General features: G+C 44.3%; 3 protein-coding genes across 7 annotated transcripts; 1 reads left to right on the top strand and 2 right to left on the bottom strand.

The window, feature by feature from the left end:
• Nucleotides 1-779: 779 nt before the first annotated feature.
• On the bottom strand, nt 780-14,674 carry si:ch73-43g23.1 (serine/arginine repetitive matrix protein 2). 3 transcript variants are annotated; one of them, XM_018675575.2, is made up of 3 exons: nt 13,565-14,674; nt 12,407-12,494; nt 780-9,536 (listed from the first exon to the last, which is right to left on the bottom strand). In XM_018675575.2, exon 3 carries the CDS (start codon nt 9,455-9,457, stop codon nt 1,322-1,324), a length of 8,136 nt encoding a protein of 2,711 aa, XP_018531091.1. In that variant the 5' UTR covers nt 9,458-9,536; nt 12,407-12,494; nt 13,565-14,674; the 3' UTR covers nt 780-1,321. The 3 variants fall into 3 exon arrangements, with proteins under 3 accessions (XP_018531091.1, XP_018531089.1, XP_018531087.1); XM_018675573.2 differs by lacking the exon at nt 13,565-14,674 and adding an exon at nt 12,930-13,023; XM_018675571.2 differs by lacking the exons at nt 12,407-12,494; nt 13,565-14,674 and adding an exon at nt 10,103-10,473.
• On the top strand, nt 13,045-19,358 carry rmnd5b (required for meiotic nuclear division 5 homolog B). 3 transcript variants are annotated; one of them, XM_018675580.2, is made up of 10 exons: nt 13,045-13,180; nt 14,681-14,859; nt 15,027-15,169; nt 15,255-15,392; nt 15,482-15,582; nt 15,990-16,156; nt 16,314-16,479; nt 16,600-16,702; nt 16,789-16,943; nt 17,322-19,358. In XM_018675580.2, the coding sequence occupies exons 2-10, from the start codon at nt 14,721-14,723 to the stop codon at nt 17,383-17,385; spliced, it is 1,176 nt and encodes a 391-aa protein (XP_018531096.1). In that variant the 5' UTR covers nt 13,045-13,180; nt 14,681-14,720; the 3' UTR covers nt 17,386-19,358. The 3 variants fall into 3 exon arrangements, with proteins under 3 accessions (XP_018531096.1, XP_018531095.1, XP_050928165.1); XM_018675579.2 differs by having other exon boundaries at nt 13,082-13,136; XM_051072208.1 differs by lacking the exon at nt 13,045-13,180 and adding an exon at nt 13,462-13,574.
• A 1,114-nt stretch (nt 19,359-20,472) lies between these two features.
• Nucleotides 20,473-26,187, bottom strand: n4bp3 (NEDD4 binding protein 3). Its single transcript, XM_018675577.2, is given in 10 exon segments — nt 20,473-22,348; nt 22,946-23,204; nt 23,407-23,658; nt 23,755-23,847; nt 23,942-24,137; nt 24,282-24,403; nt 24,647-24,859; nt 25,634-25,793; nt 25,911-26,119; nt 26,121-26,187. Coding segments are annotated over 10 exon segments (1,935 nt in total). The 5' UTR covers nt 26,160-26,187; the 3' UTR covers nt 20,473-21,956.
• Between the last annotated feature and the right edge of the window lie 1,017 nt (nt 26,188-27,204).

Genomic DNA, 27,204 nt, shown 5'->3' with positions numbered 1-27,204 from the left:
CAAACCTCTACAGTATTGAATTTGTATCATGAAATAGGGTTTGTAGAAGCTGCTCATTGTTAGGAGTGACAGTACCCTCTGAAGGCAGAGGAAGAAATAGCTGAGGGACACAGCTAAATAAAGAGCACCATTGCAAAGCTGGTTTCAAAGTAGCAATCGGACAGCATTTAATACATTACTGTTATATTATCTATTTAAAATGAATAATTTTTACACGCTTTAACTAACATCTGAAGTCTACATGTTTAATTGGCTGTTAAAACTAAAACTACTTGGTTTAACATTCCAAAATCCCTTTTTTGTAAATTTGGTGCATTGACGCAGTGTGCCAGGACTGAGTACCGGAGTCAAGACAGTGTCTGTGCACACGCCTGCGGGGAGTCACTTAAAATTAGTCTTCATACTTACTCCCCAAACTGCTTTGTCCATTCTAGAAAGATCTCACTGCTTGGTTTTATATTTGATATGAAAAACTCTGACTTTATAATACTTGAAATGTGATGCACTATAACATTTCTATGAAAACAATGCACTAGATTGAATTTATTGCAGATGTATTCTGAAAACAATGTAATCTCAAAATGAGTTACTGTTTCCACTACTAAGTATTTATAAACAACAGAACACATTTGAAATGTGATTACATTTGATCACATTTCATATGAGGGCTCAAGTTTCAGTTTTTACACATCCATGATGTGGCCAATAAATAAACACTGAGAGTGTAAGCTATAGAAAGCATCTATAGAAAAATAGATTAAGGCATGAAAAAAGAGGAATGCATATGTGACACATTTTATTGGCATTGTTGTTGCAGACATCATGTGCATAAACTCACTCATCCAATATTAGAGAAAAACAATAATAAAATAAATATGAGGTTCTTTCAAAACAGTATTTTCAAGTTTTTTGGAGATATTTGTTATTAAAGTACACACCAGTAAATCAGTAAACCTATTGATTTATATTGTCTGTGCCTTACTAGTGAACTTACAATATGATGTTCTTAACCTGTATCAAAAATGACAAAAACTTTAATAGATCATTTTGAAATTAGGTAATAATCTTAAGAACACCTCATGGAAAAGACTTACTCTCTTGTGTTTTCACAACCATTAACTCAAGAATCATATATCATTTTTCTGTTAAAGTAGCCTAGCACAGAATAAGCAGCAGCAAATAAACAACAACCAAAGAATCACGGTCTTCAGTTGCAATGTGAAAACTCAAATAACATTACAGGCTAACATTAGACACCCCCTTTATACACTGTGTATTTAAAACCCAACAGGCTCCAGGAAGGCGGCCTCTATCCTCTATTTCAGGACCTTTTCCCCCCTGTTGGGGGTAGGTTGGGGGGATGTTTGTGGTAATAGTCTGGTGGGGTGGGATTGGGGCTCGCATTCATCCCTGTAGGGACGTAATACATACTCTCCAGGTAGCTCTGGTCCATTGGTGGATGATTCTGGGGCTCTGGCTTGGATCCCTGACCAGAGTGACTCCTGTAGCTGACCCCAGGCCCGCTTGGGTGCATTGTGGCTGCAGCAGAAGCCTCCGGATAGCGGGGTGGCTGGGGCTGAGCCTGGGGGTGGGCTGGGGGAGGAGGAGGAGCCGCATAGGGCATATACTGTGGAGCAGGGGCGTACATGTTGGGGTTGTGGAGAGATGGGTAAGGGGCTGCTGAAGGAGGATACAGGCCTGAATGTGACATTGCTTGCTGTGGGATGAGCACTTCCACGTATTGACCGGTCTCTGGGTCAAACAGCATTTTCCTCAGTGGCTGGACAGGCACCTCGATATAAAAATACTTCCCAGTCTCAGGATCTAGTAGCACTCTGCGAGGCGTCTGTCCATAGCTGCTCTCTGAGTACAAACTGGAGCTGTCACCTCCATATTCAGAACCGTAGGACGGCCCCAGGCTTTGAGGGCCACACAAGTACTGGGGGTCCATAGGAGGAAGGCCAGGAGAGTGGCTGTGGCCAGGATCGCTGTAAGGAGCCCCGGCCATGCCTGGAGGCTGCTGCTGGGGGGATCTGTGGACAGGGGGTCGTCGAGGGTCAATATGCTGGGGTGGCTGCAATGGCCGTTCAGCAGCACAGGCCTGCATGAGCGAGGGGTGGGGAGGGCAGGGAGGAGGCTGGTGGAGCGGCTGGTACAGGGCCGGTGGCTGGCTTGGACCAAGAGGACTCGATTTGGGAGAGCTGGGCTGGTAGTTCATTGGCTGAGGGTCAGGTCTGCACTGGTGGGGACGGAGAGGTGGCTGAGCCACTGGGTAAGGCAGCACCTGGCCTGGAGAGTGTGCTGGGGCGGGTGGGGTGAGGTTGTGGGGGCTGCGGTGATGGTGAGGAGGTGTGAGACCAGGGTGGGAGGGGCAGCCAGCCGTGCAGGAGCAGGGAGGAGGGCGGGAGGAGGGCTGATAGCGATTTGACCTCCTCGGGGTCAGATCTGGGAGCATGAGGGGACTGAAGCTCTCTCTTTCATCATAGCTTGGAGGGTCATCTGAGGCATAAAAACGCAGGTCATCTGTCCTCTGGGGGCGCTCGCTGGACAGCGATCTGCGGCATGGCTGGTGTGAGTATCCTGGCACTTGTGTTGTGGGAACAGCAGCGGGTTGTTTTGTATTGTTTGAAGTTACTGGCATAGCTTGTTCATGAGGGTATGCCATCCTGGGATACTGTGGTTGGATGTCTGGATCCATAACAGCTGGCTGGGTTGGCTGGTTGGCTGCAGCTTCAGTGACTTGGTTTGCTACTGGGTCACAAACTAGACCTGGTGCTGAAGTTAAACTCTGGCTAGTGCCTGATGTCGGTGCTAAGGTTGTAGGTCTTTGTGTGTTTCTGGAGCTTTGAGGTGAGGCAGCCGGTTGTTGTTGCTGCTGTCCTCTGTCATTAGATTCCTCTGTCTCTGATGCTGCTGTTGCCTGGTTTGAGAGACTGGAGACAGAAGTTGCTGTTGTTTTGCTAGGTGGAGGTTTGAGGCTGGATACTGCAGACACAGCTAGTTTTCTTGTATAGTGTGATGTCAATGTGGACTCATTGGAGATCTTTCTATAGATAGTCGGTGAGGACACCACAATTGTCTGTGATCTCTCCTCACCTTGTGGTTTTACAGTTGATGTTGTCGCTGACAGTCTCTGCGCTTCATTTGGCGTTGCTCCTAAATCTGCAGGTTTAAATTTACAACTTGGTTTCGGAGGCACAGCTGGCTTTTGAGAATTCTTAGCTATAGATTTTACTTCAATGGTTTGAGGCCTGTTGTTGCCTGTGGAGTTTGTGGACATGTCTTGTTTCTGTGTGTCTTTAGATAGTGACTTAACCTCAATTGGCTGTGGTCTGAATCTTCTTATTGCAGGAGACCTTGGGGGGAAAGTTGGATCTAATCTTTTCACTGCTTCAAAATCACCTAGATCCTTCTGTTTGGTGAGAGGTGTCTGTTCCAGTGTACTCCCTTGTGGAAGAGCACTTTTTTGATTTGCTGTGTCTTTTATTGTAGGTTTAACTCCATCGTCCTCTGTGGTCTTTGTATGGTTGTCTGTGTTTTCAGGCACTGCTGACGGGCCAGACGTGACAGATGATGAGGAGAATGTCCTCTCTCTATGTGACTCGATATGCCCACCATCTGAGGGCACGGCGGTCTGAAGGGGGATCTCCAGGCAGTTCACATGCTTGCAGGGCACCCCTTTCCCTGCAGCTGCATTCTGACCGTCGCCCACTACTGCTCCAATGTCAGCTTGGTAGCCTTTCTCCTTCAATAACATAGAAACTGAGTGGCCACTGCTGCTGCCGGGGGTACTCCCAGGGGTACTGGGTTCGGGTGAAAGGGAAGCAGCTGGGACTTGGAGTGGGGTGGGACTTTCTTCCTGGGCTGGAGATGCAGATGTCTTGGTCTTGCTGGACCCATCCCTTATCAACACTACAGCAGTGGACACCTCTCTCTCCTTACTGGGCAGTTTGGGAAGGCTTCCGAGCATGGGAGGTTTTCTGTCTGTTCTAACTGCCACAGGTTTGCCCTCTTTGTCTGGCATTTTATGCATTTCTGTCACAGTGTCTTGTGTTTCTGCCGCCATGTTTAGATCATGTTGACATGGCCTGGCAATTGTTGCGTCTGTTGTTGTGTAATTCTGTGTGTTTGCCTTTGATTCTCTGCTTACCTCAGTGACAAGCCCTGGGGATGCCTGGGGTTTGTCACCTGGGTTTTCTGGGTCTTTCTTGCTGCATAACAGTTTATTTTTGTCTTCTTTCCAACAAACAGCCTTGTATTCTATTTGCATTGGCTGCAGACGAGACAGAGGCTTTCCTTTGCTTTGAAGAGGTGGAGATAAGGTCAGTGGCTTTGAATCCTTTACCTCCTCTTTCTGTTCCTCTTTCCTCTCCACCCTGTACTCCTCTTCTCTTTCCTCCCTCCTCTCTTCCGTCCTCATTTCTTGCCTTACTTCCCGCTCTTCTGCTATGACCTCTTCCCTCCTTTCTTCATTAAGAATTTCCGTCCTTTCTTCAGTCACATCTGCTGGCATTACAGCACTAGTTGCCTTGAAAGACAGATTATATGTATTTTTTACGAGCCGCCTCACATCTCTAACTTTGTGAATGGGGGCCTTAGCTTTATTAGTGCCATTTCCTTCATCTTCCTCTATTTTCTCATCCACACTGATCTCTACCCTTTCTTCCTTTTCTCTGAAAGACATATCTGGTGAAGGCTTGTTTTCTGCCTCAGGTGTGAGACAGACACTTAGAGATGCTTTCTTTTTCTCTGTGGCTTTTGACATGTAGGCGGTCTTGTCACTCTGTTGCGGTTGTTTATGGTCCTCTGTGTTTTCGCATTCCTGGTCTCTGTTTGTCATCCTGGCCTGTGTGCTGCTGGCTCCGGTGGCAGAAGGAGCTCCTGTGTTCCCGGCAGTGGCATTTGCTGAGTCACCATCCTCCTTTTCGTCCCTGCTTTTAATGTCATCTGCTTGTTTCACTCTAGTTCTGGACTGTTTACTATCAAATGGCACTTTCAATTCTGACCTCATTTCAGATCTCAATGAGCCTGCATTCCTGCTCTGAGAATCAGCCTCTTCACTGTCAGTCTGTGAAAAAGTTACACTTCTGCTGCTGCTGGATGAACTTGGCCTGTTGCCGGATCTCACTCCAAAGCTTTTTGGTGGTTTGACCCCATCCTTTGTGCTTGGTTCTCTTCTCACAGGAAGACCCTCAGATGAAAGACTATAATCTGACTGAAAACTGGAACACAGGTTATGTGTGTCAGGTTTTGGGGACACTTTCAGTGGTGCCAGTGAACTCTCTTTTGGTGGGCTGTTTTTCTCAAAAGCAGGGCTCACTTCTTCCTCTGCCTGCTCATCAGGTTGTTTATCATCACTTTGCATCTTCTTGGACAACACACTCTTGATGACACATGTGGCCATCTTGGTTTTAGAGCATGTTTCATCCAGGGACGTAGATTTCTGGAGTTTGAATTTTCTTTCATTTTCTTGATTGGGATCAGGGCTGCGCTCAGAGGGGTAGCAATCTTGCGTTGCTGCTGGTGTACTGTGTTGTCTCACAAATGTCTCTCTGGGGTGACTCTCAAGAGAGGGGCTTTCCATCATCACTGGTATCCCAGGACTACTATTTTCACTACTTTCATCCTGCTTCCCCTCAGCATTATTCTTTCTCTTCAGCTGGATCTGTCTCTTTGGCACTCCTCTTCTCACCTTCCTGGAGTCCTCTCTTTCCACTGCCACATCTACGCACTCAAAGCTGCCCATCTCATAGCGCCTTGATGGATCTAGGCCATCTGAGTAGTATGCAGATGATTGCTGGAAGGAGAGCTCTTCATTGTCCAGCTTTGGAGCAGAAGCCCGGAAGTCAGCGTAGGCCGGCCAGGCAGCACTGACCCCGGCGGGGCTCTCCTGGGTAGATGGTTGAGAAATGTTGGTAGATGAACGGTGACTAGAGTTGTACATATCAAGGTAATCTACCTCAGGGCTTGACAGGCTGTGGAAAGCCAAGTCTGTAAACCATTTCACCTCATTATCTGCCTCATCAAGCTCACTTCCCATGCTGGAGCTGGAACTCCGGCAGGGCCTGCTGGTGGCCACGCGTCCAGGAGCACTCCTCTTGTTCTGGTGTGCAGGAGGTTGAAGCCGTCTGCCAGGACCACCACCCCTGGCGTCTTGTTGAGAGGCAAGTCTCAGAAGACTCTGTTGTTGCTGTAGCTGTCTGGTGGCAAGCAAGCTCTCTGAATAGGAATGCACTGTTGGCAGTCCCTGACGGGTCTCTCTGCTTGTGGGAGCTGTACTGCGACTCGCAGGCCCTTTTCTATTCCTGGCACTGAATGACAGCTCAACCTGTTCCCCTCTGTAACTGGCGTCCCCCTGCCACCCCTCCCCCTTTTCAGGAGCCTGCTCCTCCCTCTTTCTCTCTCTCTCCATCTCCCTATCCCTTTGCCTCTCCCTGCCTGTCTCTCTCTCCTCCTCCAGCTGCATTTCCCTCTCCATCTCCAATTGCCCTCCTAGTCTGACCCAGTGGGCCTGGCTATTATTGTCAACGGGGGCAACATCGGGGCTTTCCCTATTTGTCACTGCTTTCTTTAAATTACCACTTGGTGAGGAGGCTACAACCTGAGAGGGGCTACGGCTTCTGTTCTGCCACTGTCTGTATGGCTTCTCAGGGGCTATGATGTGCACAGGTGTAAACCTGGTGAGTGGTGGAGAGGGAGTCCTCCTTCTGTGTACATGGTTGGCCATGTCCTCAGTGAACCTCTGTCTGTTTTCACGTCTAACTTGGGCTGACAGTTGTCTTCTCGAGAGGTCAGGTGTACGAGCTGATTTTAATGAACTGCTGCTTTCAGAAGTTAGGGAGTAAGTAGTAAATTGAGGCTGTGGGTTTTCCAGTCTCTGCACTGGTGAGTTGGTGGTAGCCTTACTAACAGGTGAAATGGTTGGACTCCTGTCCTTAGAGACCAGAAGATTAGGGGAAGGAGACTTGATTTTCGTTGGGGGATTATTATAAGTGTCCTCCCTCTGAGAAAAGGTATGGCTAATGTCTTGTTTCTCCTCAGAGAAGGAGGTTAAACTTGAGCTCTCCTGAATGTTTACTTCCTGTGGTGTTGCCTCTCTCTCTAGGCTTTCTTGTTTCAGTGAGCTCTCTATCTTTTCCTCTGCTAAGAAAGGTGAAGTAAATACAGGGGAACAAACTGCAACCACTGGTGAACCACTTTTGATTTCAGCAACAACTGATTTGTCTCCCCTGTCTAATTCAAATGAGGGCGACACGTTGTCTTTTGCCAAATGTGTGGGACACTGTATTTCTGAAGTATCAACTGAAGAGGAATCTCTTTCAACTTCAGGTGTATTTCTCAGAGGAGTGGGCTCTGTGTAGTGAGGGTGGCACTCTGTGGAGAGGGTTGCTGGTGAGTTCTGCTCAGGTGGTTGGGAAAAAGGTGACGGATCCCTACTTCTGAGGTGCTGAGGTGAGGGACTTTGTTGCTTGTCAGATGAAGGGGTTTGATATCTTGGCTCAGGTGAGGGAGTGTGATGCTTCGGCTGAGGTGAAGGTGTTTGGTAAATGGGTCGATGCAACAAAGTTATTTCAGGCTGCAAGCCGGGGCTTGTGAAGCCTGATATATGAGGCGAGGCTCGTGGTGTACCAGTGGACTCTGCTATACTGCTCTGTACACTGTCTCTGCTTTGGGTAGAGCTCCTTGCTTCAGGGGACACAGGTGTCCTGGCAGGATTAGGGGTGGAGAGACGGGAGAGCTCAGGAAATGGGGGGGAGTCCCTGTCTTCAGGTTGAACAACAGTGTAAGAAATCCCTGTGATATGAGGGGATGAAGTGAGGCCTCTTAATGAGGCAGAGTCAAAGTGAAGCTCAGGTGAGGATGCTGTAATCCTGATTTCAGGTGAGGGAGCAGTGTGTCTGTGCTCTATGGGAGAACAGCTGCTCCTAACTTCAGGTGATGGAGATAAACTATAACTTACCACAGGCGAAGACACCTGGGTCCTGATTTCAGAGGGTGTTGAAATGTGTCTTATTTTAGGTGAGGGGCCAGGAGAGGGAGTTCTTGTCCCGGTCGTAGCGGGAGAAGCAGTGCTGAGCAGGCCAGGTGAGGGAGCTGCGTGTCTTAATTCAGGCGAGACACTACTCTCCACAAGTTCAGGAGATGTTGCTATTGAAATGACAGGTGACGGGGGAGTGTATCGGGGGGCAGGTGTAGAAACAGCGCTGCCTGGTTCAACTGATAACCTTGCGTTTTGGTTCTCAGGAGTAGCTGTGCTGTCTCTTCCTGCAGTGGAGGGATCTGAAATCAGCTCAGGAGAGCAGGGAGGCTCTTCTATATCAGGCGTGGAGCCTCTACTGAAAAGATCAGGAAGTGAGACCCTCCCTCTAAGCTCAGAAAAAGGAGATGATGCTTGAGTATTGGGGGAGTAAGGCCTGTTCTTCAGCTCAGGGGAAACCAACGTTTCTCTTGACTGGGCTGACAATTCTGTATTACTGGATGACAGTAAAGGAGATGAAAGAATGGATCTAGATTCAAAAGCTGATTCTGTAAAATCTGGAGTGGGTGTGGGCTCAGGTGAGGGACTGCCGTGTTGGTTAAAGTAGCTGCTCCTTAGCCCAGGTGAGTTTTGTGCTTCTCTGCAGTCAGGTGAGGATTGGACATTCACTGATTCAGTGGAAGATGAGCTGACACAGTTCCTAGGCTCAGAGGAGGGACTTGGAGTTAATGATTGATGAGAGGACCTGCTATGCCTGTCTTTGAGAGAGGGAGTGAGTCTCCCCGGTTCAGCTTCTGAATGAGCTTTTCTTGGATTAGGTGAAGATGATGGTGAACGTCTTTTTTCCACTGAGGAAGATGACAAGGATGACGCTCTTCCCTGTGGACTGATGGTATAGGAACTGTTTTGTCCAGGAGAGGGGGTCCTCTCACCAGTGTTCAGGACTTCAGATGGTGGGCTAGCTGTGCTAAGGTGAGGTGCTGGTGATTGGCTTTTTGGTTCTAAATTTGGGCTACTGTCCTCAAAAATGTCTGGATGCCCTGAGCTCAGTCCCTCGTCCTCTGGCTGCCTCCTCTCTGAAGACGTGTTCTGCAACAGGGGGCTGTTAAGCCTTTCTCTTGAATCTTCAAAACCCTCCTCTCCTTCACTGGAGCCCTGTGCAGTGTGGTATGAGCCTGAGGAGTCGTTCAGATCATCCGCCAGGGGTGATGCAGCAGCTGTCCCCCCGTCCACCTCCCTCTGGGAAGGGACAAAGGCCACTGCAGCGGGGCTGCTCGAGAGGGAGGGCGACTCACAATCGTCTCCAAAAATGTCACACAGGCAAGTGGTCTCGGAGATGGCGCTGCGCTGAGTAGGGACGTTGATGATGTCAAAGATTTCAACGTGATTGGGCGTGCCGTCACGATGGCACAGGGAAAAGGTGCGTGGCGCGCTGCGGAGGAAGGAGTAGCTGTCCCCCTGAAGAGTCCAGCTGTCCATCGCTAGTCCACAAGCTCCAAGTTCTCACTGTGGCCAGTCCAGTCTGCTCCTCTCGTCTGCTCTGGGCTCTGTTCCTGGACTGGAAATAAAATATGGTCACCTGGAGGGAGTGTATCTCATTCATTTACACCACAAGTAACATTTCATGAGTATCAAGTGTATAAATTGCAAATATGGAGACTAAAGTGTGTATTGCTTCTGTTTGTCAGCTTGCCAAATGCTTCTCTTAACCCTCAAATATTCTGAGAATACCTGCAACTTCTAAAAGGGGTTCAGAACATAAATATAACTCTGTCACTGTGCCTGAAAAAGCAGTAGCAAGCAACCTGAAAATAATTGAAAGAATGCGCAGGCATTCACTTTAAACTGACAAAAATATTGTTTGAATACTGGGAATTTAGTGTATCTCCACATGTGCTTAAAAGCTCACAAAAAGACATTACATATGAGGTACAACTTATTTAGAATTACAAGGACTGAGTTTTATTCATCTTAGATATATGGAAAGTCACAATATTTACATTAGCTCTGGCAAATACATACTCTTTATCTAAGCTTTCCACACTGCCTTGATATAGGACTGGCTAAAGAAAGAAAGGCTGCTCAATGTGCAAGTAAAGAAAGTCAGAATGACTGGTACTGTACCTTTGGCCAATGATGAGGCTTTCCCAAGGGCATTGAGTTTCTCTATGTTGCAATATCTGCCCCACATCCAGTGAACTGAAAATCCACAGCACGCTTCAGGCTTACAAGACCTCTAAGCATATGCCGAATCCAGGACTGAGCAGCTCAGTCTGGCAGTGCCACACTGACTAGACAGCCTCAGAATGTCAAAGGTGCTACCATGTATCAGACTTGAATAGAAAAAGCAAAGAGGGGCATCTCGCTCAGACACATTACATCCTCCAATGCTCCCATCACTATTTCTGCCCCTCCCTCCTGAACTGGCCTCAGGGAAAGCACTTACTGAATCTAACCTGGATCTTTTTTCTTTTCCAGACCAGGGTTTGGTTGGCTATTGGCTTTCCAGTGTGAGCTGGCCTGGGGTGCGGCACGGGGGGTGGGCGGGGGGGTTTATAGTTAGCAGCAGGTGCTGATCCGGCCAGGACGAAAGAGCGCGCCTGGAATTTGACACTTTGAGCCAGCTCAGTCACAGGGCTCCTCTATATATAGACCCATACTATCAGGGCCAGATAGCCTTAGCTTTAGCTGTTTGCCTGGGCACGCTGGTGGGGAAAGAAAGGGGAAATACAGGGCTTGAAGTACAGCCCACACATTGTCCACTTGACCACTACATGAGGTTATACTTAACATTGCTGACAGTGTAGTTAATGTATGCTTGTATGTATGTGTGTGTTTATGTGTGTGTGAATGATATGGTGTAGCTGGGGTACAACAGGTCAAAGGTTAAGACAGACCACCCAATTCTGACAGCCCACATGCAAAACTCCTGTGCACTGCATGTTAGGTGGCAACACTTGCACAACATTGTTAAGGTGCTCTCACATGTTTTCAGTCACGTTTTTCCTCTTAATGTCTTTGCTCCAGGAACACTTCAGCCAATGACATTTTTTAATTTGCATCTAAGCTTGCCTGTCATATGACAACACATGACAAGGGTACAATAAAAACTGTCAAAACAAAAGGGGTCATGTCATTAACTGTACATATTACTGTTGCCACAACAGCAGTCCTCTCTGAGCCACACTGAGACCGTCTGGGCATGTTTGATGGTAGTGAGTTTGGATAAGCCCTCTGTCCCTAACCTAATACCTCATGAGATTACCATTCATTCTCAGCCATTAAGTCAGTCAGGGCAAGCCAATGGAAAATCTTTGATTGCAGGCCTGACTGAATGTTGCATAAGGCTGTCACCAAGGGTATATTATATCTGTAGTATCAAAGGGTTGAGAGATTGTTCTCAACACTGGAAAGTCAACAAGCTATTTTATGGATGGCATCATGCATATGTAATTTGGCCCACTATTCTGTTTGAAGAGTCATACATTGCCACAAGTGCACATATTTTTAGTGAGGCTTGCCAAAATGGGAACTGAGTCTTTGACCTTGGTGGAGTTATTGCAATATGGCGCATATATAACTCATAGAGCTGTACAACAGCTGTAAATCTTTTTTTACATCATTAATTCTGTATAAACTCATTAGTGTTTATAGACCCTAGATCCACTATCAAAGATGTCTTGTAAGTGAGTTCAGATTTCACTGGATTCTCAGATAGCATGACAAGCATGGATCATCATTCCTTTGAACTGTTACCAGGTACTACAGAGAGGATAAATCATATGGTTGGTTTACTGTAGAGCTCATACAGTAAACTGCCGTACACTATTTCATTATGTTTTGTAAATACACACTGAGTTAAAGTGTAAAACATGGCCTTTGAAAAAAATACAAAAGTTTCAAAAGTTTGCAGAGGATGACATGCAAATGTGAACACATATGTGTGTTGGTCGAGAGAGAGTGCAAACTTAAGTGTACAGAAGTGCTGATAAATTTGAACCTCTGTGGTTATGGCAGCACAGCAGACTAGAGGAAGACTCAGAGGGAAAGAATGATGAGCGCCTCAGCAATGGGGAGCTTTAGTCTACATCACTGATAGATTAGTCACACCAGCCTGCTCAAGTCCAGACCTCACCCTCCCTCACCCTTAGCAATGCAGCACACCAATACGCTGCAAAGGCATCTAAAAGTGAAGAAATGTGTGAAACTTCTAAATCAAGGGGCTTGGCAGAGAGGCTGATGTTCAGTTCAGTGTCCACATGTTGAGCAAATGGTGTCTGGCATAGCACCTCCTCATTTCAGTTCAGTTCAATTCAATTTTATTTATATAATGCTGAATCACAACAAAAGTCATCTCAAGGCACTTTTCATATAGAGCAGATCTAGACTGTACTCTTTAGATTGTGGAGATAAATAAACATGACTTACTTTTTTAAATTCATCACAGCTGCTTTTCCTGCTGGGGCTCTGTCTGGGGCTCAACAAGGATCCAGTCTCATGATGGGTTATTTAGGTGCTAGTATTTATGACAAACAGAGAGAATATAAACATAAGATCACATTTCAAATCTATCTTTTTTTGAACTGACCTAGTTGTTTTTTTAGGATGTGAATAACTCTGCATGGGCAAGCTATATACAAGCCACATTTCTTATATATGCTATATTTTAATTTTCTGCTCATCAGGGCTGAACAAGTTTGAGGTACTTGTACTTTGAGTGAATATTTCTCTTTTATGTCAATATATGCTTGTGTTCCACTGCATTTCAGAAAGAATTTTTACTCCTTTACATATATTTACTGCAGTACGTACTAGTTACTTTAGTTGCTATAGATTAGGACTTCAGATCGGCTAACAAAATATGACAAACAAACAACAAATAGCTCTACCGTGACAAGTTACCACATTAAAATGGTGTTTACATATTGATGCCTATTGATCCTGTGCCAACCTGCAAGGGATGAATTGTGACAGCTTCAAAACTCCATTGTGTTGGAGATAAATCTGGATCAACTGAAAATCATGCGGTACACTGAGAACTGCTAGCCTCAGATGTCGCAGAGAAAATGACTTTTATTGTGAAATGTCCAGTTAAGGCAGAACAATGCGACACAGGAAGTTCCGCATTACGACTGCTGGTTAAGTGTTGCTATAACAGGCAAGTGGCTAACGCTAATGTTTGCTAACTAATTAGCACGATAGGTGAGTGGTGTCTATTTAAACATATCATTAAATTCATTTAAACGACGATAGGTGTTTGAAGTGTTGGAATAACACGAAATAAGCGGGTTGTCATTCTCTCCTGAAATTATTTGGGCCTTGTCAAGGAGCAGCTGGCTAGCCTTAGCTAGCTAGCTAGCTAGCTGCTAGCAATGGCGAGCTTTTGTGGCTAGCCAGAGACTGTGATAGCGTTTGTTTATGTTAGCTCTGCGACAGCTTAATTTTCAAAGATTACCGCATCTCATCAAAATATATGGTTAGCGGTTTGTGGCACTTCATATTTATTACTGTTAGTAAGTAACAAAAATACGACTTGTGGTATTTTGCTAGCGAAACACAAATGCAGCTGACGTTAATGTTGGTTACCTCTGTTACGGTAGGTAGACATTTTCTGTGTTCAGCTCACAAGCGGTGAGAAACAGCAAAGCTGTACCCAACAATGATTTGAATTTTTTAGAAAATAATAATAGTAGAATGCAGACCAGTCGCTCAAACAAAATCTCCGATCAACATTTTTGTTCGTTATTTTATTACTAAATAAAACTTTTCTGTGTTTGAGACACTAGTGGCGCCTGACGTTAGTAAACACCAGGCCGCAGAGTACACTGTATGCCTGCATCCCATAATGTTAAGGCCTTGCTAGTTGTTAGCAGAGTCACACCAGGCCAAACTTTTAATCAGGGCAGTGCTAGGCAGGTATGTTTTTTTTTCTTATTTCGATAAAAAAAAGACTGCCCACCAGCTGGCAAAGGTCTTTTCAGTGCATCATTGAACCTCAGCGTTTGTAGCAACAGTGACAGTCGTGTGGTTGTCAATATTATGTCAGTTGTTTGTGCCACTGAAAAAAATGTAGGACCCCACATTAGTTTTAATAATAATCCAATTTGTCTGATTTTCCTTTGTGTTGAACACACTGCAGCAAACTATAAATATCTGAAAAGAAAAAACAATAACATCAATAATTAGAGCCTGAGCAAAACATCAGATTGGAAGATAGATCAGTATTGATATGTCTGCTGGCTGATTAGAGGAAATTACTGTTCAGAAATGCCAAAAATATGTTTGAGATAGTTTAGAAACAGTGTTTAGCGCTGATAAGTTTATTTTCAACAGTACAGGGCCATGCTTAGTACACATCTTGGTCTAGAACACAAAGCAAAAATATATGGGTAATATAATATATAACCTAGTCCCAATTGCTCATATGTGAGGGTTTGCTGCTTTTCTGTGTCTTCAACAACCTTGGGTTTTAAAATGCTTGTAATAAAAGGTGATTGGAAGACATCATCTTTAGGAATGTGCAATTCTTTGAGGAAATAATTGGCAGATTAATGTTTACTGAAAATAAAATACAGCCACCAGCATTATGAACATCACTGGGTGTATTCTTCTCAAACTCAAATATTGAACAATAATAGAAATCCAGCATCAGGCCATCTTGACAACCTATTTTCCTCCTCTCTATTTTTCTCTTAAATCTAGGTGTCAGTGTTGTGTGTGTGTGAGTGTTCCAGTCTTAATTATGGAACAGTGTGCATGTGTGGAGCGGGAGCTGGAGAAGGTGCTCCATCGCTTTGTAATGTACGGCCACCAGTCTGAGGAGAGGCTAGACGAGCTCCTGCGCAGTGTTTGTGAGATACGAGGACAGCTAGTTGCCTTTGGTAAGAAAAACTGATACACACAAGGTGACATAAGTCCTGTTTTTGTGGTAGTTTAAATATGTTTCTTGCATCATGAATTAAAATGGATGGTGCTTTGTCCATCATAACTCATCAGCCACATATTGTAGCCATGCAAAGTGAAAACTTTTTCCCTCTCTCTCTTGCAGGAGTACAAGATGCAGACTTATCAGTCTTATCTCAGACTATGGCCCAGTGTTGTAAGAACATCAAAGAAACAGTGCAGATGCTAGCCTCAAGACATAAGGACATCCACGGCAGCGTGTCGAAAGTGGGCAAAGCCATTGACAGAGTAAGGACAGGCAGCAACTTTATTTAACATTTAAACTCTAATACATCCGGTACACAAACATCATCTCTGATGTGCTTCTCTGCAGAATTTTGATGCAGAAATCAGCGCTGTGGTGGCAGAGACAGTTTGGGACACTCCAGAGAGACAGAAATACCTGAGTGAGACCATTGTGGAGCACCTGTACAGACAAGGGATGCTCAGTGTAGCAGAGGATCTGTGTCAGGTAAATGACTGTGAAACCTTCAATCTAATGTGCTCGGTGTTAACTTGCCTGAAAAGCTGCGTGACTGAAGTTCCCTATCCATCTTCTAGGAGTCTGGTGTAGTTATAGATATGAGTATGAAACAGCCTTTCCTGGAGCTGAACAGGATCCTTGAAGCTCTAAGGATGCAGGATCTCCGGCCAGCACTAGAGTATGTTTGTTTGGTTTTTACTCCTTCATTGGCTTTGTATAGAAAATACATTGATTTGAATGGTAAACACATGTAACACTGGTTAGAATTGGATGTTAGAGCTGTTTTTAAGTTAAATTGCGCTACTTCATACAATAAAAAAGTATATAAGTATAAAAAAGTAAATAGTTGCAAAAATAAAATGCTACTTCTCTCTGAGTTGGTTCTACATATGTGATACCTTTAATAAATAATTTTAGTACAGTTGAGGAATTTCGATTGAGGTTTGTGGCACTTTGGTTATGTCATGGATATTATTATTTTGAACCCATGATGATAATGATAAACAACTAACTTAAGAGTATTCAGCATTACAAGAGTGTAGATGTTAAAGTTCACTGTACTTGCTCATGTCTGTTCCTTCTTAGGTGGGCGGTGACGAATCGGCAGCGCCTTCTGGACCTGAACAGCAGTTTAGAGTTCAAGTTGCACCGCTTGTATTTCATCAGTCTGCTCAGTGGAGGAATCAGCAACCAGATGGAGGCCCTGCAGTACGCCAGGCACTTTCAGCCCTTCGCCTCTCAGCACCAGAGAGGTACGCACGATACAGAGGCATAATCATTGTGAAACTCCCAACACAGATATACAGAGATGCTTACCTTGTGTGCTTTTGTTTAACTGTTTTTCTTAAACTGACTCTTTTAAGAGGAGACTCTTACTCTCTAACTTCAAAGTGTCCCTTGTCCTTTCAGATATCCAGATCCTGATGGGCAGTCTGGTGTATCTGCGTCATGGCATTGAGAACTCTCCGTACCGCAGTCTGCTGGAGACAAATCAGTGGGCAGAGATCTGTAACATCTTCACCAGAGATGCCTGTGCTTTACTGGGCCTCTCTGTAGAGTCTCCACTAAGTGTTAGGTTAGAAAACCACAAACCACACACAAGACCCCATCCCCATTGCTGTTCACGTTTTTTAAGCCTGTGTGCTTTCATTTCAGCCGCAGTCAAGGTTTATCAATACTGTTTGTGTGTCTCCAGTTTTGCATCAGGCTGTATGGCCTTGCCAGTGCTGATGAACATCAAGCAGGTGATAGAGCAGAGACAGTGCAGCGGAGTCTGGACACACAAAGATGAGCTGCCTGTGAGTCTCATCTTGTTTTTCAACAAGGTATCACTTTTTGGTCTTTCTCAGCGTTCACTCAATTCACACCCTGTCTGTTCATTTAGATCGAAATTGACCTGGGGAAGAAGTGCTGGTACCACTCTGTGTTCGCCTGCCCGATTCTCCGGCAGCAGACCTCAGAGAGCAACCCTCCTATGAAGCTCATCTGCGGCCACGTCATCTCCAGAGATGCCCTCAACAAACTGACTAACGCTGGAAAGTAAGTCAAAAATGCAGCCAGCTTTGTACACACTTCTATAGCAGAGGTTTAAAACTTTCAACTCCCATATTATTGCTTCCTTAATTTAAATTAAGGAAGCAATAATATCCAAGATTTGAGAGTTTGCTTCTGGGCCCATGTTCCATCTGGGAACTGTTATGTTGGGAAATGAAACCAAAAAGACAGTTACAAACCATGGTCACCCTGGGAAAAAAGTTAACCCCCAGAATATGGATGCCACAGTCTTTTTTTAAAACTCCACCAGCAAGGAAGACTTGGCAAAATGACCTAAAACTACAATAGCACGCTCTAGGAAATGACCAGCAGTGAGGTCAACTGTACATTATAACATCCTGTTCCTGATCTCCTCATCCCCAGGTTGAAATGCCCGTACTGCCCCATGGAGCAGAATCCGTCACATGCCAAGCAGATCTACTTTTGATACCGCACACTCTCCTCATGAGTAAGGATGAAGTTCCCTGGAGCTCTTTGCATTTCCAGGACCATTTCGCTCTGGCCCTTTTCCTCTGTCCCTGGCCTCTTGGCCTGTTATTGTAAGCATTAAGGTTTTATCCCAGTGCTCCTCTGGACAGCCTTGGCCATCCCGTAAAACCCACCACGGACCCTCCAACTTTGCGTAATACACAGAGTCCAGCGGAGATGGTCCCAACTACAACCTGTAGTAGAGTGAGAGTGAAGAGTCTGTCAGTAATGAGAACATCTTCACGAAGAAGCACCTCTGAAAAAGGATCATTCATTAAAACTCATTTGCAAATGCCTGCAGAGTTATAGGCTTATCTTTTTAAAGTATGTAATACTTTATAGTGTTTGTTTTCTCGGTTTTATCGACTGCTTGAGTTGGATGACTGCTTCTTTTTCCTTTTTTTTTTGACAGAAGCAGTTAAATAATTATGGATGGGTGAGTGTGGGAAAATGGCATAGATAGGCAGTTTTCGACTTCAGGATGGTAATAAACTTCTATTATACACAAGAAAAACCACAGTAACAAACTGTGTAGTAGGTTTATTATTTGCTGGTGAGGGGATCTGTGGAGGTCTGTCTCTGAATCGAACTCTTGATTGTGACCCATTAGTCCTCCATAATGTAATAAAGGCCTCACGTAGCTTGAAAGTCACTGTTGGCTGATGTATCCGTTTGATCAGTAGAACAATTAACTAACTCATCGATGGTGGAACAGCTTTTTTTTGTGACTGACTGCACCAGCAAGATTTTCCTCATTATAGAAGCCATTTGTCTTGTTCTATGTATGTATTTAACAAACATCGACAAAAAGGAAACTAAAAATATATACTACTGTGAAATGTGCTTCGTTTCTATTTTTCATTGCAAGCGCCAGAATGGCTCATGTAAAATAGTAAATTAAACTGAAGAGCAACATGCATAATCAACACTACTGCGTAACTTTCAGAACTTAATGACTCGACAGTTCACATCACGGTTGTGCCATCGCCTCACTCTGCCCCTGCATTGTGTTTCCTAAGCTTGCACGCCATGTGATTTGGAGATGTAAAGTGGTGTGATGGTAGCCGTATGGTCTGACTTGCAGTGACTGTTAGGCTTGTGATTCAGCTTTACTCGTCGTGGGTGGGGGGAGTCTTCTGATCATTGTGGCTGTTGTTTAATATATACTTAAAAAATGCCTCCACCGCATAGGTTTGGCTTTTATTTGAGATGGAGTGAAAACAGAAACATTACAAATCCATACATTTCCTCAGGGTTCATTGTAACAGTTCATACCACACCTTGCAGTTTAGTATTAAAAGTTGTACATTTATATAAGGAGTCATAAATGAAGATTACACATATTTCATTACCACTGAGGCTGATAGTTTGGGTGTTACTGGAGCTTGTATATATTATTCAACTGGTGACGTGTAAGCATTACACTTGGGGAAAGCGTGTCACGAGGTCCAAGGCGTATGGATGTACAATACAGTATGTTTAGATGATTATTACTAATAGTGCAAGTTCCCAGTGTCCTCTTGAAAATGGTGATGTCACCTCACACTCTGGTGAGGCTAATTTTGTTCAGCAAGCACTGCACCAGCATAGCTCACACTGACAATGCAACATTACACTCAGTTTTAAGTCAAGAGTTTTAAGATGAACATTTATTTTGGTTTCATTTACAATGGGTTAAAGCACATTTTTGTGTGTTATTTCACTGAATTTCCTTCTTGATTTTCTTTTTCTTTGGTTGACAATCATTCATTGCTTCTCTTGAGTGTTCCTTCAGATAGACTGCTAGCAAGCTCCGTACTTCTGTTGTATTAATTTTGTTGAATGTCTGCATTTCCTGCTTCTGTGTGTTATGCAACCTTTATTGTAAATATTTATCCTCTAACATGTTTCATATACTTGCATCTGAAATTAAAATAAAAATTTATACTCAGAGTCAGTTTTTAGAGGCTTGTGCTGGCATTTGGTGGTGGACTGCTCCTACCATGATCACTCACTGTCTCCAACTGCTCAGCTTTCCTGTCATCACCACTTGGTGGCACTAGTGCTACATTATCCATACTTTTAACAGAATAGCCTTGATGTCTATTACATCTTGAGTTTGAGGTTTTAATTTGAATGAGTTTCACGTGGTTGTTCATAAATTATTCACTAATACTTAATCATGTCACTTCATCAGATAAACAGCATTCTTGCTGATGGCATTCAGCGCTTCAATCCTCCTACAGAATGATAACATGTGAGGTAAGAATCTTTTCTCATCCCACTTCAGTAAATCACTCAACCTCTCCTGAGCTGTGCAGTTATATTAAGCCCCAGTTTATATAATGTTTTAAATGCCAAGGTAAGGGCCTTATGAGTCAACTACAGCTCATAACTATTCAGATTTCCAGACCCTAAAAAAAAACATAAACCTGTCTTATATGGACTTCATGTGCTGTTTCTCACTTTTCACACTATTTTATATAAATGCTCTCACTTGTGCAAACCCATAACACATTTAGATAAAAAAAAGGAAAAAAAAAAGTCAAGTGTTAAATCTCAATTCCTGCCAAGATATCTTTGGCTCTCTGCTCTGGTTTGTACATCTGATGGTTTCCATAGAAGTGCTTATTTTCTTAAGCAAACAGGGATCCTCCTATGTTCCCACCTTAGCTGACCCTCCACCTCTCTGCCGCTGTCTGTTCTGCAGGAGATGATATGTTAAGGGCTGGCTGGGGTAGAGCGGGGAGGGCCTCAGGGACAGGCAGAGATAAGGATCCAAGGCTAAACCTCTAAAAGCCACATTAGTCCCTAAAGCCTCTGCTGTTCTGTTGTTCATTCTGTCATAAAGCTCCTGTCCTTGGGTTTTATTGGCACGCTCTGTGGAGATTTTAAGCCCCTTCAGAGCAGGCAGGCGTCTGAGCCCACGGGTGAATGCCATCACTTACACCTCTTAACATTTTGACAAGTGATTTTGAGCAGTTAAATCCAAGACTACAGTAGACACAGAAACCTATTATAAAGCTTTCTGCTTCAGATATGCCACTGAGGCAAAAACCAACTCAACTGCTGTTACACCACTTCATAAATGTTTATTATGAATCCAAAACAAACATATATTTATACTGTACAGTTTTAATTCCAGTAAACAGACAAGAGTCACAGTATGTCAAAAGGTCGATTGAGAGCTGGCTTTTGAATGTTTATATATTAATAATAAACAACTCCACCTACTTCATGCATTTGATGTTATTGGCTGGGCATGTGTAACAAATCGCACCAATAAGCAGGGCAGCAATATTCATCATCTGCATCTATTGATCGTTTTCACTGCAATCAAAAGATATGGAAAGTATGCCCATTTAAGACAACAGTGTGCTTGGAATACAATGACAGAAGGCCAATCAAATGAAAAATTACAGTTATGTACAAAATATATTGGTATCCTCTGAAAGGAAACTGAATGAGAAAAATAAGTCCAACATTTCTTCGGGTTCTTCCGTAAGGGTTAATAGTTTTCTTGATGGCAAAGAATTAGCATTAGTACCTTGGCACCAGGTAGCTTTAATCCTCGATACTTAACCCAGAGATGCAGCTTTCCTCCCAGAGCCCGGGTGAACTCTGAATCCACAGAACTGTCTGCACACACAGGTGCTGAGATGTTACCGGGCCACGCTAAATCCCTTTGAATCCTTTGTTTACTGTGAAGACTGTACAGCGGTCCAAACCAAAAAGTAACTACCAAATGAACACAAAACAGTCACAATCAGCATATCAGTTTGTTCATTTACAGGTTTTTAATTGGATAGTCTTATGCAGGACAGTCTAGGTGATTGGCTGGAGCTTGGCTGTATTTTATACAAGACTGACATAACTCTTCTGCCAGGGATAGACGAGGCACAGACACAGTATTTCTGTGCAGCTACCCTCGGCGTTACTATGTATCTATATGAGCTTATGGGTCCAGTCTTTGCAGGATAAGGGCATTAGACAATCAACAAGGGTGCATGGGCAGAGAGTGGTGGGAACTATGGAGGCCCAATTTCACCAAGAAAAGAAGAAAAATAAATGAAATGTTATACGTGATAAAAACCAAAATACTCATAATAATGAGTCAAAATATTTAGATAATATGTCAAAATGCTATTTATGAAATTTGACTTAGTTTGAATTGCATGTTTAACTCATAACATAATTCTGACTTATTATCTCAAAATATTGACTTATTATCTCAGTTAGACATAATAGGTCAGAATTTCGACCTATTATGTCATTATTTTGACTTAGTAAGTTTAAAAACATTTTTGCATTTCATACTTTGTCTCTGGAAATAAAACTTTTTACTTGCAATGTTCCATAATTTTCCCATAATTTCCAATGATTAGTATCTTAATATCACAAGATTAATTTTTCATAAAGTATCTTGAAATTGTGCCTTGATTTTACTTATCTCATAAGTCTTTTTTTTCTTTTCCTGGCAGACATGGTCTTCCATAGCTGCCCTACTTCAGGGAAAAAAAAGATTTTGCATTGCAAACAAGTCTTTCACATTCAAATTTCAGATGATTCAATCCTCTCTATCCACGGCAAACCAGAGGAAGGTCTATCCTCTTGTTTTTCCCCTGCTCTCTCACTCCTCAGCTCTGGCACTTCTCTTTCCAATGTCCCATTTCTGCTCCCTCCTCCTCCTCCTCCCGCTCCTCCTCCAGCTCCTCGCTCTCTGCCTGCCCTCAGCTGGTGCAGTTCCCTCTCCAGAGCTTCATTGCGGTGGTACATATCTAAGTAGCTGGCCTGCAGCTCCTTCTGGTAACGGATGACCTTGTCCTTTTCTGTCTGCCATGTGTGCCTCTCCTCCTCGAAAGCCATGGCCTGGGCCTCGCTCTGGCGTCTCTCCAGCAGGAGCTCTGCGCGCAGACGCTCCTCTGTAGGGCCCCCGCACCCTCCTGTAACACAGAGGTTCACATGGCTTCAACTACAGTCCAGTAGTGCCGTGGGGGAAATATAATGAAAGACTTTGGCTGCTTTTAAAATACACACACACACACACACACACACACACACACACACACAGAACTCTGTTCCTGACCTGGTTACTCAAATAACCTGATTTTGGTTCCAAGCATGTCAGCATCGAAACTCAAAAAAGCCCAGACAAGCTGCTGTGTTGATAAGAAACCCAGTTAAGATGCCTCACTTAGTTTAATATTAAACAGACATCTGTGGCATATAAATATCTTGCTTCTTTTCCTTTTTTTCCCCATTTTCCACACATGTCACCTTGGCTTGTGCAGGCTTAAGTAGGTTTGAAATACTTATTATGATTTTGCAAGATTTCCGAGAACTGTGTTACTGTTGATCAGTTAGATCTTGTTAGCTTTATTTAAGGTCATCTGAGACTGGCTTTTGGTGAAGTGGTGTGTCAACAAACCTAAACTCTGCCTTGGTGCCTTAGTGTACTTTTAAACCATGAATGCACGCAGTCCGGACACTGTCAGTGTCAGATTTGTGCACACATCTAAGAGACGGACACATAAAACTACCTGTTGCCCCAGCTGGAGTACATTCTTCAGCGCCTTTTCCATCTTCATGTGCATTCTGAGAGGGACATCTGCGATGCTGTGATGCCTGCAGGAGGAGCTTAAGCGAATCTATCTGGCCCTCCTTGCTGCGCAGCTCCGTACGTGTCTCCCTGAGCTGCGTCTTCAGCTGGAAGATCTCACTCAGCTTCTGGGTCACCTCTGCCTGGGAGTCTCTGAGCTGCTGCTTCAGCAAGGAAATCTCCCCTGACTTCTGGCAAACCTGAGAGATAGAGTAATAGGAAAAGAAGGGATAGAGGCAGGAGAAACATAAAATTTTACTGACTTTACAGACCCTGTTGTGATCATTTTAACAGGACAAACAAGGAAGGAATTCAGTTATCTTGTCTGTTCCCTGTAATTACTTCCACAAAGTGGGTCTACCTGCCATAAACTGTCCCTCCTCTATTCTTCCAAGGCCTTACCTCCCACTGCGTCTCCTCCAGGGTCGGGCTGGTTCGCTTCACTATGGCTCCAGTCTCCTGACTCCTTTCCTGTTTCAGGCTGTCGAGCTCCTCTTGCAGCCGGTTCCTCTCTTGCTGGGCCTTGAACAGCTGCAACTGCAGGCTGCGCTGGGAACGCTGGGCATGCTGGGAAACCTGCCGCAGCTTGGCGGCATACAGGCGCTTCAACTCCTCCACCTCCTTCTCCCACAGACGCTGTTTCCCTTCAAACACCTGCATGAGGCGAGCAGATGGGGGTCAGACTTCAAAAGGGAGGCAGATGGATGTATAGACTGATGGCAAGGAACAGACTAATACAAAGAGATTCACCTGAGCGATGGCGCCCTCGCTCTCATCCAGGTTTCTTTTCATCTGTTTCAGCTCGTGTTCTTTCTCCACCAGGCGCTCCTCCAGATCCCGCACCTGGAGAGGACAGCAGAATGAATGACTTAGCAATCTGTAAATCATACTGACCTGCTCATCCTCCGATCTATCCATCCATCTGCCCAGTGCTCACCACTTCCTCCACAGACAGGGAGAGTGTCCATTCATAAGGAGGCGGAGCCTCCCCTCCATATGGTGCCAGACGGGTCAGGGTTGCCATGCTCCGACACGCCATCTCCCCTATAGCCACGCCCTCTGACCCTACAGCCTTCGGACCCAGGGAAGTGCGGTCCAGGGACCCAATGGTGTTGATGTGGCCCATAGATGCACTAAAGTAAAAAACAGACACCACAAGAGTCATTAAAATCTCTTCTAATATCACTCCCCATGTGGTCATTAAGTATAAAAAATCAATTATAGCAACACTCCATTTGAATATAAAGTAGAGCTAAGACAATAATGCTGCGGCAGACCTGATGTGAGCCAGGTGTGGGCGGAAGGGAGGCCGGTATGGCGGCAGGCTGCTCATGGAGTTATGGCCCGAGTCTGACAGGTTATCATCCTCCTGGCTCATCCCACGCACCGAGGAGAGGGCCTACACGGTCATATTTACGCAGTTATTCATCACTTTAACATTAATAGGTAGGGAAAAGATTAATTTCAGTGACGAAAATTGGCTGAATGAAATGAGGAATTAGGAGTAGTTAAATTGTTGTGTAAAAAACTCCTCCCTGGCCCATTGCTCAACTTTCTATCACTTTCAAGTTGAATCTAAAATTCTAGGTAACTGTGGTAATAACTGGGCATGGACTTAAGTTATGATCATATGTTAAGATACCTTGTTACCACTGGATGTCGGTCCTCCGTGACGGGATGGTGAGGAAGAGGAGGAGGAGGTGGAGACAGCTTTAGGGACGTGGGCATAAGCTCTGTGCAACCCATTGGAGAGGCCGTGGTCCACATCCTCTGACTTGGAAGACGGATAGAGGTTTTGCATGGAGCTGAAGTTTTTGGGGGTGACGGGCTTGAAGGCCGATGACCTAAAACGAGCCTAGAGAAGGAGAGGCGAGAACCGTGGTAGAAAGTGGTGGAGAGGGGATGAGAAAGATCTTACTCACAGCAGAGGAGGCTGAGCTATGTAACATAAATCACAACGTTTCCATTAAATCAATACTGCTCCACCCTCTATGTTCTTAGTGTTGATCAATTCAACCAACCAACCCATCCCCCACCCAAAAAAGGTGAGATTTGATTGCAGCAGTAAATTCAGAACACAGCAAGTGACAGATTCTCAATCTGTGCTGGTGAGCTGCAAGAGACTTAAAGTTGATTTATGCAGGTTACAGGCTATGGGGGTGTTTTATCGCGCTGCCAGAGATGTATAAATGTGATACTGATCAATTTAACACAGCCCCGGCAGCCAGTCACCGGCTATATATCATTTATAAAAAGAACACAATGGGAAGTCATTCATCTGCATCTGAGCCTGAATCACTGAATCAGACAGTCCTGCTTTAAAGGAGCCATTCATATGCTTTTTACTTGAGGTCCCTTTAAGATGTAATACTTTTTTAAGATTTCCACGATTCTTAAATTATTGAAGGAATCTATTGTAATTTTATGGTAACAGACGTTACTGCTGAAAATAAGACAGAAAAGTTTCCTAACCCAAATCAGAACCTATTTCATTGACACAGGTTTAATGATCTCATGTCAAAAATGTTGTTTCTTTGATACTGATTGATTGAATTTAATGCATTAAATGATCCAAAAATACGATTTATTGAATTGACCTTTTTGTATTGTTTTAAACATCAATATTCACCTTTTCGTACTTGCCCCCACTTGGCAGCGAGTTCTTTGTCAAATCCACTTCGGTGCCGTCTTTATGGTAGACCTTGGCGTATACGTTGTCCTCCTCACGGCTGAGGCCAGAGATAATATCCTTCTTGCCGTCACTGCCTGGATTTGCTTTAGGCTCTTTTCTGTTTGGAAGCACAGCATGTCAACCCAGGTCAAGTCCTGTCACATTTTATATTACCTTTCAAACTGCTTTACCTGTGAAATGTGAAATGTTCTGCAAAAGTGTCTGCAGTACCCACCTGGTGATGTTGAGGTAATTGAGCAGCTCTCTCTGGGTGAAGCCTTTCTTCAGGAGGCCGTTGGTTTGTTTGGGTCTCACCTGGGGGACCGCACGGCTTCCTTTAGTCGGAGATACATCTGGCCTCTCCACCAAACTACCTACACTTCCCATGCCGCAGCGGGAGGAGAGGGGCGGGGCTGGAAAAGGGTTCCGGAAGTTTTTGTCAGGGGCCACGGGTCAGAGGAAGAGTCTGGACTGAGGTTGCCATTGGTTACAGAACTCTGTGGGGGGGTGAGGTGCTCTGTAGAAAAGAGGGTAAGTGCAAAATTAGTTGAGTGCTCATAGCAACGTCATGTCGCCCATGACCAAGATGACCATGTGTTTGACAGAAACATATCATCACAGGCTTTATGCTGAAGGGGCTATTTGTACATTTTCTCATTGTTGTATTTGCAATACAAGTGGTTAGGAGCATGTGTACTCTAAATGTTGTAGTGAGTTGCTTTTGCAAAAGTGATGAGCCAGGGCTAGCGTGTTAGCATGCTAACTTCAGTAGAAAAGAAGTGAAATAGAAGCAAAACAAGAGTTAACATTGACCTTTGAGGAAACAGCTGTTAATGCAAATGTTGACTACGTAGGGACAGCTAAAACTAACACATAGCACCTTTAAACATGTAAACAGGGGAACATGAGCATTTAACATTTGAAACGCCAGGTACCAGCTCACTCTGAGCTTTATTGATTACACTGGTGATGACTGATTAGTTGCTGAAAAGAAAATGTCAGAAAATGATGAAAAAAAAAAAAATGTCTTTCCACCAATACTGAAATAAACTCCACCTCTTGGCCCCTTACTACCCTGACTGGATGTTGATCTCTGGAGGGATGTGTGAGCTGACAGACGTTTCATCAGCTGTGTTCCTCTGTACAGACAGCTGTCTCAGAGCACAGCTACAATAACTCAGCCTCCCACAACATCACAGCACAGCACAGCACCTCACTACAAAATAAACACACACACACACACACAGACACACACACACACAAGCTGACCCCTATGCAAACCCTGGTATGGGTGAAGTGTAAATGCCTTTACAGAGAGAATAAATCCCAAACCAATTAGAAAATGTGTATTTTGCGATGCAGTTGCTGCAGTATCAGTTTTTCCTCTCAGAATCTCACGTTAGCTTGTCCCAAATACTAGAGGATCACGTGAAACATGTACTCTGTGCAGGATATGTTTTCTTTCTGAGGTAGGGCAGCATATGTCACATTACAAGCCTGTTATATAACTCTGATCCAACTAAGTTACT

The sequence above is a fragment of the Lates calcarifer genome, linkage group LG8 (genome assembly GCF_001640805.2).
Source record: "Lates calcarifer isolate ASB-BC8 linkage group LG8, TLL_Latcal_v3, whole genome shotgun sequence".
Taxonomy (NCBI): Eukaryota; Metazoa; Chordata; class Actinopteri; family Centropomidae; genus Lates; species Lates calcarifer.
This window is presented reverse-complemented; position numbering and strand designations above follow the sequence as displayed.